At 36.4% G+C, this 17,060-nt stretch overlaps 1 protein-coding gene across 1 annotated transcript in view; it reads right to left on the bottom strand.

Annotated features, from left to right (window-relative positions):
* The window catches only part of LOC149786297 (WD repeat and coiled-coil-containing protein-like), a 127,661-nt gene that overhangs the window by 43,664 nt on the left and 66,937 nt on the right, over positions 1-17,060 (bottom strand). The window contains exons 5-6 of the mRNA XM_089976681.1: positions 16,601-16,673; positions 11,198-11,265 (exon numbers count right to left, since the gene is read on the bottom strand). Coding sequence (XP_089832807.1) covers positions 11,198-11,265; positions 16,601-16,673 — 141 coding nt within the window. The remainder of the gene's footprint in view (positions 1-11,197; positions 11,266-16,600; positions 16,674-17,060) is intronic.

The following is a 17,060-nucleotide window of genomic DNA, read 5'->3' as shown; positions in this document are numbered from 1 at the left end:
GCACTTGTGGCAAAATAAGTTTTGGCTGAGGAAAACATAACTGAAAGCACAAAATGAGGTTTTTTGGAACAGATTTTCTGGTGGTAAAACTGACCTACATTCCCAATAATATACAAACTTATGAAGCATGTGGCAACCACATATATTTCCACATGTAAAGAAAATTAAACACAATTATAACTAACATTAACTTATACAGCAAGTACAATTGGCTTGAATTAATTATAAGGGAAGAAACTAATTTTTTGTAGTAATTTTTTTATATATAGATAATATTTACCCAATCATACTTTAGGACAACTATTATTACCTTGCAAATCCAACTTTCTCAGATAACAATCTTTGCTAAAAAGAAGCTAAAAATTATCTGCTCACATAGGTGGCGGTTGGGCAGAGTGATCTCCCCTTGGTACAGGGACTGGTGCCAAATCCCATAAATATGAGCAGAAGGCATTCTCTCTCTCTATGGATGTAACTAGGGAGGCTGCAAATGTGTATGTGTATTATTAAGCATTCGTGAAAAAACATTTTACTAGAACAAATTGTTTTCTTCTGTGAATACTTTACCCAATCGTAATATCTTTGGAGAAAGGTAAGAGGTGGAGAGAGATACATCCCCTTACCCCGGCCTAGAGATGCCATCTCCAGTCCCCAAAGGTATGAGAGAGAGCTTCTAGATAAACCAACTGGAGAAGATTACATCTGTTAGGGAGCAGCTCCGAAAGGGGCAAAACCAGCATAAGTCATGAAGCTCTTATGAAGCTGATGAATGACCTGGAAAGGTGACCTATTGCACCATGGCTATAGGTCCTACCGGATCAAGTTAAGCCCTCTGTGATGAAAGATCTCTTAGATAAAAACCAGAGTATGTAGACTCCAATCTCCATCCCATGTTCTGGATAATGTCAGAGAACAGTTTTGGTTCAATGCTATGATTGTGGCAACTGCTCTAGCCTCGTGAGCCAGAATGCATAACACATTCATTGGAGCTGGAGTTACTTCTCAATATGCAGAATAACCCACTTAATCCAGGATGAAAGGAGATATCTCCCTGTTCCTGTTTGAGAGGTAAACATGATCTCCTCAATGCAATGGTTCTGTCATTTTAAGATACCACTTCAAAGCTCATACTGGATCTTTTAGGTGGTCTTGATCTGAAGTGTCCAGAGTAGACAGTGATTTCATTACCAAAGTCTTGTTACCCACATGGACAGAAGCCTGTTCTTGGCAAAGAAAAAGGGTAAGATGCTGAGTGAAACTGACCCATCCTGTGAGAACTACAGATAAGGCACATATTTTGCTAATTCTGCCTGATGGCATTGTTGCAAATGAGGAAGCAGGTCTTGTATGAAAGGTATGTCAAAGATGCCCTTGCAAGTGGAGGGTTTCATTAGTGATATTGTTCAATCATGTTGGAACTGCAAGTAGATGGTACATCAAGAAATGCAATTACTGATTTTGCCTGCAAACTCCCAAAGTAATCAGGAGGCAAAATTTGTATGATAGGTGAGCTAAGTACTCTTGAGAGCAGTTCAATTGGTGTCTTGATCAGCCAGGTTAATTCCCATGAAAATTCCACTTGGGTCCAGTGCCTTTGGCCAAGTGAAATGGAAAATGAATTGACGATCAGACATGTCTTTGATTCATGCAATATCTTCTCTTCTGTAATAGTATATTGTTCTAGTGATCGTGGAATTATTAAGTTGACTGTGATGGGTGCTAATTGTTTCTCATCAAAGAGCCTAGAAAGTTAATTATTATGATATGAATGTTACCATTCGGATAAAGTACTCTGTTGTGAACTACTGAGATTATATTCCACTGCCTTCATATATTAACCCAGTTGGTCCTGTATAGAGTAATCAGGATGAAGATACAGATATTTTTGTCAATCTGAAGAGTTAGGAGTTTTGCTCCACTTAGCCCTCTTTTTTCACCCATAGCGATCGAGATTGCTAGAGGTTGTTTGCAGTGGTATCATCAATGCAAGTTAAAAATGACTTCATGATGCAACCTCAAATGGTTGCTGATTGAGAATTGTTCAAATTCTCAAGGTTTGGTCTCCACTTGGACCACTTAACCATTGTTATGATAGCCCAAAAAGCAACCAATGACAAAGGTGTCCACTGCCGTAATGATCAAAACTCGGTCAATACTCTAGCAGATGTATTGTTCCAAAGAGGCAAAGAACTTACCACTGACTGAATTCAAATCTTTATCCTGGGAAACACTTTCTTCATATTTGAACACAGAGTCCAGACCTAGTCAACCAAATCTTAAACATAGAGTGCAGACCTAGTCAACCAAATCTTGATCACAGAGTCCAGACCTAGACAACCGAATCTTAAAGACAGAGTGCAGACCTAGTCAACCAAATCTTAAAGACAGAGTGCAGACCTAGTCAATAAAATTTAAACACAGAGTCCAGACCTAGTCAATCAAATCTTAAACACAAGAGTCCAGACCTAGTCAACCGAATCTTGAAATCAGGGTATGAGGAGGCCTAAGAAGTCCTTGTTGACAAGAGAGTAACACATAAAAACATGTCTTGCTCTAAAATGTAACTAGACTGTTGTTTGTAGTCTGCTGTATGTATATCACAAAACTCTGAGTAGGTTGTAAAAATCATGTCCCTTGCAAATCCACAAGGACTGCACAGTCTTCACAATGGACAGCGTTAGGACCCATTGTTGTGTTCAATCACAAATTCAAGAGTGTAACATAGTTTAACTGTGTTTTAAAACTGAAGATCAACCAATAAGTGCTTCACTGTAGCTGAAAGAGCTGCAGCAAAAAGCCTAGTATTTGTGCTGAATGTGATACTGAGTCCCCAGGAACTGCTGTTGGATTCCCATGACATCATAGTAAATCTTCCCCCATTGAGCCATGAAAGATTGGAGCCTTCTCACCATTGGGATATGTGATAAGGGTGGGAAGAGGGGGCCTGTATTTATGTCATTAAGATAAGGATGGTCTCATGGTACAATGGTGAAAATGATTGACCTCCCTCTGAATCTTCCACTTAGTTGTAGGATTGTTTCCCAGTAGCATGCACTCTGACATCCCCACGGCCTTGTTGGCTGCTTTGTAAATTTCTTCTCTGAGACCAAGGGGGATGGTGGTATGCTGCGAATTCCATCTAACTGTTCATTAAAGAGGGAATAGATGATGTGAAGGTTGTGAGCGTATCTTGGGCAATGACTGGTCTGTGTGATGGAGTTAGAGAGCATTACATCTTTGTCCCACCAGTTTTAAGTTCATACCTGCTATTACAGTTATAAAATGTTGTGTCTCTGATATGAAGAAGGCCATTTGCCCTGCTTATTCTGTTGACTGAATTCAAAGGGTGCCTTGAACTGATACTGTGACTTAAACATGGATATATTGTGGTCAAAGACCCAATGATCCCTTGTATATGGTCTCATCCAGTCGAACGGAAGTAGGTCATTAGTGTTGGGAGAACAGCATCTGATTCAATATCATGGGAAAGCTTTTGGAATGGCTTATGAGATGTCTGATTCACAAAGTCCATGCATCTGCTGTGCAAGAGGGCACTTCAGCTGTTTGCTTACATCTTTCCCTCACTGTACAGCAGTGGAAATAAGAGTTGAGCTCTGAAGTGGAAAGGTCTATAAAATCACCAACAATGATGTGTCCTGTGGTGGTGACCTATAAAGATTCCAATCGTGGAAGCAATTGAAAAGCAGAATCTTCCATAGACAATTTTCACCTGATGTCAGAAATGAAGACCCAGCAGGTGATGTAGAGAAAAGAGGACAGAAGTCCAATGGGATTGGGCAGGAAACTTTAGTTCAATCCCGCAAGATGGAGTTTTGCTCATCCAAGAACTAGTAACGATGAGGGAACTTGAATGCTAGTATTATTTAATGAGTAAGGTAGTGAAGTCGACGTCTTTTACACTATCTGCAAATTAGTTGGACAAAATGTCAATAATAACAACCCATTACACCTGCAGAACTTATGAGTCAGAGCCCATTACTTCTAAAATTGCTTGAATACTGAGGCCTTAAATCAACATCATACAACGAAAGAGTTTGCAGTACGATAAATCCATGAGGTTGTCCACATAAACAGTATGTCTTAAACACGAAGTGCCTAGCAACACTATACAGTTGACAGATACATGAGAGTCTAAAACAGACTGGGCATCATCCGCAGGAAGTGTCTATTCATGATAAGCTTGGCAGCACTATGCAAGTCTTGGAAATGTAAAAGTTCATTTTTGGCTGATGATGTATGATTGAATTGTGGTTGTGGCCCATTATGATCAGAGTTATATGGTCACGTCTGGTCATGAAGGAACATGGCCATTTTGGCTGGCATGACACTGTTCAGTTACTAAGAATGGGACAGGTTACGGGATGATTGATCCACATATCCATAATTCTGATATGAGAGACTGTAACTGATATTTGTTGCTGCTCTCCAGCTCGCTGCCCTTGTGTCCAATCAGTTGTTTTCATCACCCAATTGCTATCTGAAGGTCTAATGAAGGCAGTGAAGAATCCATATCAAAACACAATACTACCTTTAGGAAGGCTCACTTAAGGCCTGTACATCAAAATTCAGTGTCTGTCTTTTGAACACAGGGTAGGTGCTGAGCTCCATCATATAATAACTTGCCTGGAAATTAGTGATAGCAGTTGATCTAATAAATCAATGAAGCTTGGCACTCAGACACTAAGAATGCCTTAGTATAGAGAACTCACCTGTATGTACTTGGTTGTAATGGAATTATACATTTATAAAGAGTTTTCTACAGGCATAAAGACTTATATGTACACATGTAAAATATAATTAAAACCCCAACTACTGGAGAAGTTGCATAGGCTACCTGATCAAGTAACTAAGTGCAATTAAATGTGAGAAGACAACAAACTGTTAGAAAATGGTTGTTGTTGTTATAGGGTTTAATGCCATTTTCAGCACAAGATAGGCTATACATGGTGGCCAGTATAAATGGTGGAGAAAGAACCAGGGAAAACCCTGGAAAGAACCACTGACTCACGAGAAGCTTCTAGCAAGCTTTCTCACATACGTAAAAAATGGTAAAGACAGAACTTTCTCAGCATAGGAAGACAGAAAAGTTGGAGATATAGATGGAGTATACTTTCCTTAGAAGTAATAAGACTTCTCCAACGTGTAATGATATATCTTCCAAAGTTGATTCTGGCTTTTGCAAGGTCTCTCGTGGTGAAAGTGTGCTTTTTTGTATGAGTGAAAGTAGTAAGCAAGATATTCATGGGATTCTGCACCAATCCCTGTACCAATGGAAAATAACCCCCTGACCACCACTGGGCAGATAACTTTTAACTTTTCTTTTAGCTAAAAGTGTTACCTGGGAGGGCTGGATTTGCAAGGTAGTATTTCTCCAAAGGTATTATGATTGGGTAACATATTCCAAGAGGGTATTATGATTGGGTAACATCTTCCAAGAAGGTATTATGATTGGGTAACATCTTCCAAGAAGGTACTGTGATTGGGTAACATCTTCCAAGAAGGTATTATGATTGGGTAACATCTTCCAAGAAGGTATTGTGATAGGGTAACATCTTCCAAGAAGGTATTATGATTGGGTAACATCTTCCAAGAAGGTACTGTGATTGGGTAACATCTTCCAAGAAGGTATTATGATTGGGTAACATCTTCCAAGAAGGTACTGTGATTGGGTAACATCTTCCAAGAAGGTATTGTGATTGGGTAACATCTTCCAAGAAGGTATTATGATTGGGTAACATCTTCCAAGAAGGTACTGTGATTGGGTAACATCTTCCAAGAAGGTATTATGATTGGGTAACATCTTCCAAGAAGGTGATGTGATTGGGTAACATCTTCCAAGAAGAAAAGAAGTGATAGATAATCCAGTATGGCAGCCTCCATTGCAAAACAAAACATTAAATGGATCACTTGCTGATACTCGGTTTTATAACAACTTTACATTCAGTTTTGTTACAAATTTAAAAATAAAACCACGCTTTTATTCACACAAATTTGTAATAAATAATAATTACATACTGAGTACTAATGCAGACACTCATGTCCTGTTTGTAATGTTGTTTTCCAGAATTAAATTAACATGTGTCACACAGCACTAAGGGTATGGAATCAACAATTACATTTCAAAGGCCCTCCTAGGTCCTTAAAACATGAAGAAGTCACTTTTCTCTCCAGACAGAACAGAGAGAAATGATAAACCATGATAAGGATACCAAAGTGATTTACTGTTGTTTTGATAATAATAATAATAATAATAATAATAATAATAAATAATAATAATAATTTAAGAACGGTCCAAGTTTAACTTTTACTTGCATTCGTTTCTAAGTTGAGAAAACACCTACTCACAAAACTTAACTTTTACTTGGAATTTTTTAACTGATTACCCTTATAATGTAAAGACATTTTCAAGAAAACAAAAATTACATTTTGTTTCAATTTCAAATATTAGTTTTAATCAATAGGATGTTTAACCATTTAGCAGAAACAAGGTCTCTTTCCGATATGTATGATTAAACTACAACATAGGAAATGTAATAGGCCATAGTAATGCATTAACAACACTTTCAACTCTTATGAACAATGATACTAATATTCACTTCATTTTATTTATTGAAACGAATCAGTGCAGAACTCCATACTAAGAGATGATGCCAGAACTTTATTTGAAAGGGTGGGGGGACATTCACCCCTTGTCACTATGGGGGAGTGTTAAAAAAAGGAAGGGGAGGAAGAAATGGCCATAGTTCAATATTTATCTAACACTTTAATATCCATCTCTCTTTCTTTCTGCTTGAGTTCTACTGAACATAAAATCTTCACAAAATGTCACCTCTAGTTGAATAAGCATTAATCTTTTGATTATTTCTGAGTTTTATCTGTCCACTTAAATGTGTATAAATAATGTTCTATGCTGCAAACCCATTTCAGTCTACTGTTTGAATGGGCAACTGTATAGCTAGCTTAGACAGCTTGAATAATCTGAAAAACAATTCTTTACGGTTGTTATTTAAGTTTACACAGCTCACAGGTAGTCTTTTGAATACTTCTGCTCCAAATATGATTTGTCATTGCCAAAGTTTCAGTTTCTTACATCAGTGCTTTACAGTCTACTGTGCCAGATATTTATCTGTTCCAAATTGCTGCATTAGGTTCTAAGTCAATGCCATAGTCTGTTTGTTCAGACAGAGGTATTCAAATAAATATCTTTCCTTCCTAATTTCATTTTTAGATTCTTAGTTATTCAGTTTATCTTAACCCTGACAGGGATATATGGTTCTGTAGCACAACATCCAGCAAGGCTAAATTGTTTGATAAAAGAAATTAAATTGCACTTTACTTTTAAATTGTATTTTATTTTGGCTTGGTACTATGCCTTTTCTAAATTTTAAAATTCCTCTGATCAAGGGGCTGACCAGCATGCCATCTACATGCATGTACATTGTCCTCAAATTTGACACCATTTTTTTTATAGCTCAAAATCACTCACTGGTGTATCTATTAACATTTTCCCAGCTCCAATAATCTGATATACTTCATAACTTGAAAAATCAATGTCATTATCACTTCCATCAGCCAATATTTGCAGAACAAAACATCTGAAGATGAATCATGCTAGGAATCAGACATTTGGGGTTTTCTAGGTCAAACTTTCTTGATGCAAAGTCCAAACTACAACAAAATGCTTGTTCCAGAGCCCAATGTGCCTGCAAATTTAGTTGAAGAATCATTATGGCAAGCTGAAAAACCCAGACGTGTGAACAGTTGCCTACCTGAAAAAAGATGGACGTTGTAACAATCACTATGACATTTCTACTAGTGTGACTTATGAAAAACACTTTAAGGGTCAACAGTTAAATAAAAATTGTTTTCTGCATAGAGCATATTTTCATGTGCATGACTTTAATATTGGGAGTTCTCATTTATCACTGTTCTCTTCGTGCATGACTTCATACAAATTTTGTGTGATTCATGTATTTGTGTGCACTTGCAGCATCTCTGCATAATGTGTTAAAAATAAGAACTTATATTTAAACAAAAAATTTCATTTTTAATTTTTTAAAAATATCCTCGGACTTTTGGAGTATTTGACCTGGGAAGTACCACTAAAATGTAATAGTCAACTGGTGCTTACCTTGCAATGCTTTATAAAAGCATCCATTCAACACTGACTACTGAACATGTTCAGTTTACTAAACCTCGATTTGTACTGTGTAAAGCAAACTTGTGTGTTGTGAGAATGCAAGTGTTAAATTTGTGCCTTGTTTCAGTAACAGTAGTAGTGCTTGTAGCTGTTGCAGCATCTACTGCTGTAGTGAAAACTTGTGTCACAATGTTTGTTTAGTACAGTAGACAATGAAGTTTTTTTTCTATTATTGTAAGGTTTATGACTAAAAATACAAACTGTTACTGGATATTATTTTTTTTAGAACTGTACCATTTATATAACCTGAATCAGCTTTTGCACAGAAGGAAGCTTGATTGGTTCCCACTATCTAACAACAGTTACAGGAAACCAGTCTAGGTGATGCTCTATAGTTTAATTTTTGCACAAGGTTAGTTTTTTCAAGAAAAAGAATTTCACTGGTTTATCTCACTGGTTTTACTGGCTATTTAAAAAAGACCTTGTATATCTTAGGTATTCTTAAAATAACTTTTAATTCCCTTTATTACATGATTGATTGGTGTAGTATGGGTTATGAGCATACAACTTGGCTTTACTTTCGAAGTGTACCAATAAAAAAAAATCGCTACCTCCATTTGTTCATTTTCACTTCCTGGTCTGCAGAGGTAAATTGTGAGAAAAAAAGCCCCTAACTTTGTTACCATTTTATATATTTGGTAATTCATTCACTGCATTTTCTGAAGCTTGTAATGTCAAGTCTGGTAAAATTAATTCTTCCTATTTTAATAATTGCTAATAGGGGTTCCGAGTGGCCGAGTGGTCTAAAGTGCTCACCGTTACGGATCACTGCCATCTCAACTCTGTCTGCGTGAGTTCGAGTCTCAGGCTCAACTAACGTGGGTAAGTGAGAAAGCCTACCAGTACCTTCTCATGGGTCGGTGGTTCTTCCAGGGGTTTTCCAGGGTTCTTCCTCCACCAATTATACTGGCCGCCATGTATAGCCTATCTTGTGCTGAAAAATGGTGTTAAACCCTAAAACAACAACAATAACAATAATTGCTAATGACAGTGCACGGAAGACTAATTCAGGCTGAATTTTCAAGTACATGGGAGCAGTTATTTTGGTTAGGTGCTTTACGGTACAGTAACATGAGTATATGACCATGAGACAATTACTAATGGACAGGTCTGAATAAGCTCTGTATGATGGTCGAGTCTGTCTCTCATGAAGAGTTATAGGTAAAGGGATATATCTAAATTTCATTGTTTTTATTCAACCATACTTAGTTGTTTCCCTTTCCTAACTTATGTGTGTTTGGATGTACCTCCCTTGGGAGAACCCCTTGCTGGAAAAATGCAAATAGAAGGAAAAAAACACGAAGAAACACAATTTAGACCTTTTAATTTATATTTAGACCATCTAAAAACTTTGAACAACCCTGCCAGTAAGCTAATTCCCTAAACTGACAGATATAGTGCAAAATGAATAACACTTTCCTGCTTATTCAGGTAATGTCTTAAACCAAAAAGTGACCTTTTTGCACTAGTCACCACTAAGGACAGTCTCAACATTTACAATGGAGTCATCGCACTGAAGAAGGTTGAGCAACTTGGAGACAAAAACTAAAATGTGTCCACATTACACATACTCATACAAATATAATGTAAACAAAAGGCACAGTTATTGGAAAATGGTGAAATTCAATCCTGGATTATTTAAGTAAACATACCAAAAATGGTTTTAATCAATGAAGGAACTGAGTATATAAGAGATTTTTGACAAAACTTCATATGCATACATGCCAACCCCAAGAGAGGTCTGAGTGTAATTTTTCTATTATAAGTGGCAAAAAAGCATAATCTGAGCACAAAAAGTGTAATCTATATATTACTAGTACCAATATTAGAACCCCATCTTTGTACATGTTCACTTTGTTGAGGCCATGATATCGTAGCTAAAAATGTACATTTTTAATTTTACTACTAACTTGGATCTGTAAGTCAAAATACATGGAAAAAATAGGCAAATTCCTGGTCAATTGGAATCTGAATATCACATCACAAAACATACTTAAAATTATTTATATTCAACACTCATTTTAACTAGTCTACACACCTAACTTTTGCAGAATCATCGTGAGGTCCACAAATTCTGCATAACGTAGAGCTCAACTAGAGTGCTGAATTGCATCACTTCCATATTCTTTTTTTTTTACAAATTTGTGTAGCAGTGCCGATTTGTGCATTTTATGATTGGATATATTTTAACATTTAAAATGATGCATCTGCTTTAAGAAGTTTCATCCACAAGTCAAACCATAAAAGCCAGTCCACTTAAATAGCTGGCACCATTTTCTTTAAAAGTAAAGACTGGTTCAGTACCTAATCTGAACATCAATATAATGAATCAGCAAGGCACAGTTTCAAATTAAAGAAAATTGTCTGTTTTCTTGGACATGGGTCGTTTACAGTTGCCATAAATAGAAAATGAGGAAATTACATGTAGGTCTATACTCGACAAATTAGCTCTTATGCTATTCTCATGCAGCAGTCTTTCATTTTAGAATATTCTTATATTTTTAAGATGAGTGGAATTAAAAAGATATTAGTATAAATGACAAACACAAAAATGTATTGCTTTAATTTTATAATAATTTGTATGTACCGGAAAAGTGTAATCCATACAGAGGCAAGCGTAGACATAATTGGGTGAAAAAATGGGTAATGATTACACCAAAGGCAAAATGGTTGGCATATATGCATAAGGCATGATGAAAGACTTGAGTAATACTAAATTCCCCAGCCGTATGTGCCTGGGGCATAAGAAAGATTCATCCTACATTGATTAAACACCTTTCATTTTGGATTTGCTGTCCTTCCCACAACAGAAAAATTCCTACTGAGACCCATGTTTATGATAGTGAATTACTTTCAGAATAATTAAGCTTTTCATGCATATTCACTGAGACGTCAAAAACTGCTACCAAGCAAAATGCAATATTTGGTTTCTAGAGGTTTTTGTATAATAACATCACAACTCCAGAGACAACTTACTCAGGTATTGTCCAAATCAAAGCCGTCATATCGGATATGGAATTATCTATATCATGCCAACTGTACACCTGGAAAGAGAGTGGACTGCCTTTATGAGTGAACTAATTAAAATTATTCAAAAAACTAAGGAAAGATAAATCAATCAGCACATGAAAGACAGAATGTATGCATGCATATAGGTAGGTAGGAATGAAGGTAACTATGTATGCATGTATCAATGCAATCCTGACTATGAAATACCAATTAAAGATTTAGTTCTGAAGAAAATAATTGGGAACATTGTTGAAAAACCTGAGGAAGATAAACTGTTTCAAATAAAAGTAAAAAGTTTATCAAGAAATATGGCAAAGAAAAATGATGAGAAAATATAAAGATTAAAAAATGCCAGAATCTTCAGGAAGGAGCTAAGGCAATGGAAGAAAAGTCCTGCTAAGACAGGTACTATCGCAGCCAACCCAGGTTGGTCTGGGCAGAATTAAAATCCCAACCCAATGACTGAACCAAGCATTCTAGCCAATGACCCTGTGACTATAACAAGAGGCCCAATAGGGCCTGAAATTGTTTACCTGGTTGACATCTGCCTAATAACCAGACCCGAATGCAAGACCAGTTGGCAAAGAAATCTGGGTCAGCAGGATGCTTTATATTGAAATTTCTCTAGTTATGAAAACAAATGTTTCAAGGTACCTTCAAACATATTTAATCATATCAGCATCAGTTGTCAGATAATAAAAGGCACCTATGTGTGATGCTTTGTTTCAAAATTGGTCAAATTCTGTTCAGTGGGTTTGTGCTAAAGTTATGCAAATCAGGCCTTGTGTTTTGTACACTGCAGAAGAGCTGTGAACTGCTCTCCATGTAGCATTGAGGAGAGTTATTCACTCTACTCAAATACAAATATGAATGTCATTGCATATTTTTGGCAAATGCCTGGCACAAACTTTACACCACATTTTTGTCACCATTTCTTTGCCGCCAATTCTATCAGTAATTTATCCAAAGACAGAAATATTCCATCACTGAAATGTTACCACATGAACTGAATGGAATTTTTTCATTTTTGAAAATAATATTTTCATAGGCATAAGCACAAAGAAACAGTGATAGCTTTTAACATAAATGTCAGCGAAGTAAAACTGCACGTTAAAAAAATAAACACTGGCTTGATATGATGACATCACCCAAATAAGCTTAATTGTTAGGAATAATATGTTTCATCACTAAATTAATATATTGTTTTAAAGACTTTTATGCCAGAACATCATCCTTTATGGTACATGACGTCATATATCAAAAAAGAGAAACCTGCAAACATACCAGTATTTGTGAAAGCAACTGTCATAAAATCTGGGACAATAATTGAGAAGTTCGCACAGAAAACATCTGAATATCATTGTTTTGAACAATAAGACTGGGGAAAGTATGGATAGTTCTCCTGGAAGCAATTTAAGAAGTGTGAGAGTGATCATGCTCTTCAAAACCCAAGCCCTGGCAAATGTTTTTCAGATTTTAGTGATGGCATCATATTTGTAAATATCTGAAAGGAATTTAAGCTAGGATGCTTTCTGAAAATATTTGACAAATTTTGTTAAGCAGTTATTTGCAAGCAGTCACTGAAGGTTAATCTACTGTCAGCACCAGCTATGATATGTGATGGTAACTTATTAACATTTGTATAAACTAGAAATGTATTCATGCCAAGACGCTTTCTGTCAAATTTGGTCCAATTTTATAGTGGTTTTGATGAAGAAGTTATTTACAGAAGTTTTCTATTTGTGGCAACAACGGCCATAACAGATGGTGGATGGAGCCATTTCTACAACTTTAAAGGTTTACAAGCCTGATGCTTTCTGTCATGTTTAGTCAAATTCTATTTAGCAGTTTTGGAGAAGCCTTCATTGAAAGGTATTTGACAATGTTTTTAACTTTTGAACTACATACACAAACAATAGAGAAAGCTAATCCTTAAGTTTTCATCCTCACACTAAGGACTTCATCAGCAGACTGATTTAATCACTAATAACTGTTACCATTGCTTGACAGAATGGTAAGTGATATTAATAGATTGTCCCAGATATGTGGCAGGTTGTAGCTTTCTCTATTGCTTGGTCTAATATGAATATTACTAAACAGTTAAAGAATCCTTTAAAGGTATTTATATTCATATAATGGTGGCCAGATTTAATAACAGATTTCTTTGAGTTTAATAAATTTGATTAGTCTTTATTTAGCAGCTTTTAACAAGAAGTCATTCAGTTTTTCTTTATCTTTTTGTAACTGCATTCACATTTCATAACAGAATGCCACTTTTATCACAAATCTGAAACATTTTTATGCCGGGATGATTTCTGTCAAATCGGATCAAATTCAGTTTCACATACTTAGACAGTCTATGCCAAGTTTGGATGAAATTTGTCAGACAGTTTTTGAGATAGACAATGGACAGAGTGTTCTATTTTTAGCAACTGTGGCCATATTTGCTGATGCAATGGGATCTTTTGTATAAACCTGAAAGGTCGTTAAGGATGGATGTTTTCTGTCAAATGTTATTAAATTCAATTTCAGAAAAGAAGTTGTTTAAAGGTTTTTCTATTTTAGTAACACTTGCTATATTTGATGGCAAATCAGAAATAATTTGTAAAAACATGAAAAGTCTTAAAACCAAGACAGTATGTGCCACGTTTGGTTGAAATTGGTTTGATGGTGTTTTTGAAGGTGATGAAAACAGCAGTTGTTGATAGACAATTGACAAATGACAACACAATGCACAAGGGACAAAACATGGCCTTAACAACAGTCAGACATATCCATTTCTTACAGGGATTGCAAGACACTTTCTGATTGTTGGAATTTACAAATTTCTGGCATTAAATACCATAACATAAAATCGGGAATGGTTATGATAATGTGCCATCACGAATCACTTAATGATCTTGTGACATTCATAATTACTTTATTTTGACCAAAAAAATCCGAATTATTTGGATAACTGAACCATGATTTTAGATTTGCTGATCTATTTTGGTAATTAGTTTGTTGCAAATTTAACCATTAAACCAGCTCTGCTAATGTGTTGACAATAAAACTAAACTGAAAAAAGTATATCTACCAATGTATGACAACAAATGTGAAAAATAAATGTATGCCGCAAATGTACATTAACCAGGTTCAATTCTGACTTTTAATAGCTGTTCCTATTAGAATGTTACATCTAGAGAAGCTTCAATAACTAGACTAAGCCATATCAAACACTAAATATATTTTGCTGACCAATGTATCACACTTCCTTTGGCCATGAGACTGCAAATACCCCTATCAACTGCCATTTTGGAACAAAGTACAAAATTGCGAACTTTTTTTTACCTATCATGTAATATGCCAAGGAGAAGCTACCAAGCCCACAAATGAAAACATGGGCCTTGAGTAACTGTATGCCAAGGTGAAGCTACCAAGCCCCCAAATGAAAACATGGGCCTTGAGTAATTGTATGCCAAGGTGAAGCTACCAAGCCCCCAAATGAAAACATGGGCCTTGAGTAATTGTATGCCAAGGTGAAACTACCAGGCCCCCAAATGAAAACATGGGCATTGAGTAATTGTATGCCAAGGTGAAACTACCAAGCCCCCAAATGAAAACATGGGCCTTGAGTAATTGTATGCCAAGGTGAAGCTACCAAGCCCCCAAATGAAAACATGGGCATTGAGTAATTGTATGCCAAGGTGAAACTACCAGGCCCCCAAATGAAAACATGGGCCTTGAGTAATTGTATGCCAAGGTGAAGCTAAGAGGCCCCCAAATGAAAACATGGGCCTTGAGTAATTGTATGCCAAGGTGAAACTACCAGGCCCCCAAATGAAAACATGGGCCTTGAGTAATTGTATGCCAAGGTGAAGCTACCAGGCCCCCAAATGAAAACATGGGCCTTGAGTAATTGTATGCCAAGGTGAAGCTACCAGGCCCCCAAATGAAAACATGGGCCTTGAGTAATTGTATGCCAAGGTGAAGCTACCAAGCCCCCAAATGAAAACATGGGCCTTGAGTAACTGTATGCCAAGGTGAAGCTACCAAGCCCCCAAATGAAAACATGGGCCTTGAGTAATTGTATGCCAAGGTGAAGCTACCAAGCCCCCAAATGAAAACATGGGCATTGAGTAATTGTATGCCAAGGTGAAACTACCAGGCCCCCAAATGAAAACATGGGCCTTGAGTAATTGTATGCCAAGGTGAAGCTACCAAGCCCCCAAATGAAAACATGGGCATTGAGTAATTGTATGCCAAGGTGAAACTACCAGGCCCCCAAATGAAAACATGGGCCTTGAGTAATTGTATGCCAAGGTGAAGCTAAGAGGCCCCCAAATGAAAACATGGGCCTTGAGTAATTGTATGCCAAGGTGAAACTAACATGCCCCCAAATGAAAACATGTGCCTTGAGTAATTGTATGCCAAGGTAAAGATACCATGCCCCCAAGTAGAAACATGGGCCTTGAGTAATTGTATGCCAAGGAGAAGCTAACAAGCCTCCAAATATAAACATGGGCCTTGAGTATTTGGCTATTAAAGATTATCTTTTTATTTCTTCCTGTTTTATAAGGGCATAATATCCTCTAAAAGATGTAAGAAATAAATCGGCTCTAAAACGTAAGAGAAATATGAAGAGTGGTTCAAATTTGTTACTTCTCTATTTTCTATGTCTGATGAAAGCACCTTCTGGACAGACATCATTCATGATTTAAAACATAAATATGGAGCATACTAATTTCATCTCAGCAGATGCTACACTAGAAACAGAAGCTGAACCAGGGCTTTTAATGGTCCCAAGAGGGCCAATAATGGGTCCGTATCCCCCTCCAATCTTTTTAATCATGCAGAGTTTCCAATTTTAGCAACGTATTCCAGGATCCAAACATTCTGCCCCCAATCTATCATTTTCCCGAAATGATGACTATGCCTTATTTCTGTTATCCTTAAACAAAATCCCCGTATATGAGGTATAAAGCATACTATATACACTCACTTATTAGCCAGGTCAAACTGCAGACAAAGACCCTGATCTGCCACAGCATGATGTACTTGCAGATCAGGGTCTCTGTTTCTCAATCATCTAATTACTCCTAACAAATTTCACAGACCCAGATCTGCCAGCACATTATGAGAAGGCAGATCTGGGTCTGTGCAGTTTGCAATTGTCTTATAAGCTAGTATACATGTGCATTATGTGGGAGCAGGTCTACGTCTATGCAGCTGATTCCAATTTACATGCAAATATATACAATATTTTTTATATCTGTATAGCAGACTATGGGATTTGAATCAGTACTGTTTAATTTATCAAATTTCATTGAAGTCAAGCAATTCTGAGTTCCAAATTTGATGTTTTTGGACTTCTAAACTACTTCTTCATACCATGACAGATGTTCCACAACACACCACCAGCTTACTGCCATCTGACAACCAATCTCCACAGGTAATTCTTCCACTAAAATACAAAATTAAAACACATGAAAAAGGTGATAGAAGATTAGTGACATAATATGAAGTATGGGAAATGTATATAATGCATACAACTCTGGTTTTGACCACACAAAAATTATCCACCTCAAATTTCAGTAAATGTGAGAATCAGCTGAAAAACATTAATTATGTCTGAAACCCTTTAATTTATGAGTGAAAAAATACAAAACAAAAACAAAATGAGTGAAATATTAAAGACAATCTGGTAAAAAGTGATGGGTTCAAAATTATTACAGGTGGTCATGACAAGATACATGAAACATGTATAGCTTATCTTGACTTGCTTCTTATGTATATGTTATGTATATTTAATTTTCATGGTAATTTTTTAAAAATTCATTTCATGACATGC

This window comes from Sinohyriopsis cumingii, chromosome 12, assembly GCF_028554795.1.
Source record: "Sinohyriopsis cumingii isolate HCF-2022 chromosome 12, ASM2855479v2, whole genome shotgun sequence".
NCBI lineage: Eukaryota > Metazoa > Mollusca > Bivalvia > Unionida > Unionidae > Sinohyriopsis > Sinohyriopsis cumingii.
Note: the sequence above shows the minus strand (reverse complement) of the source record. Positions and strands in the feature narration are given on the sequence as shown.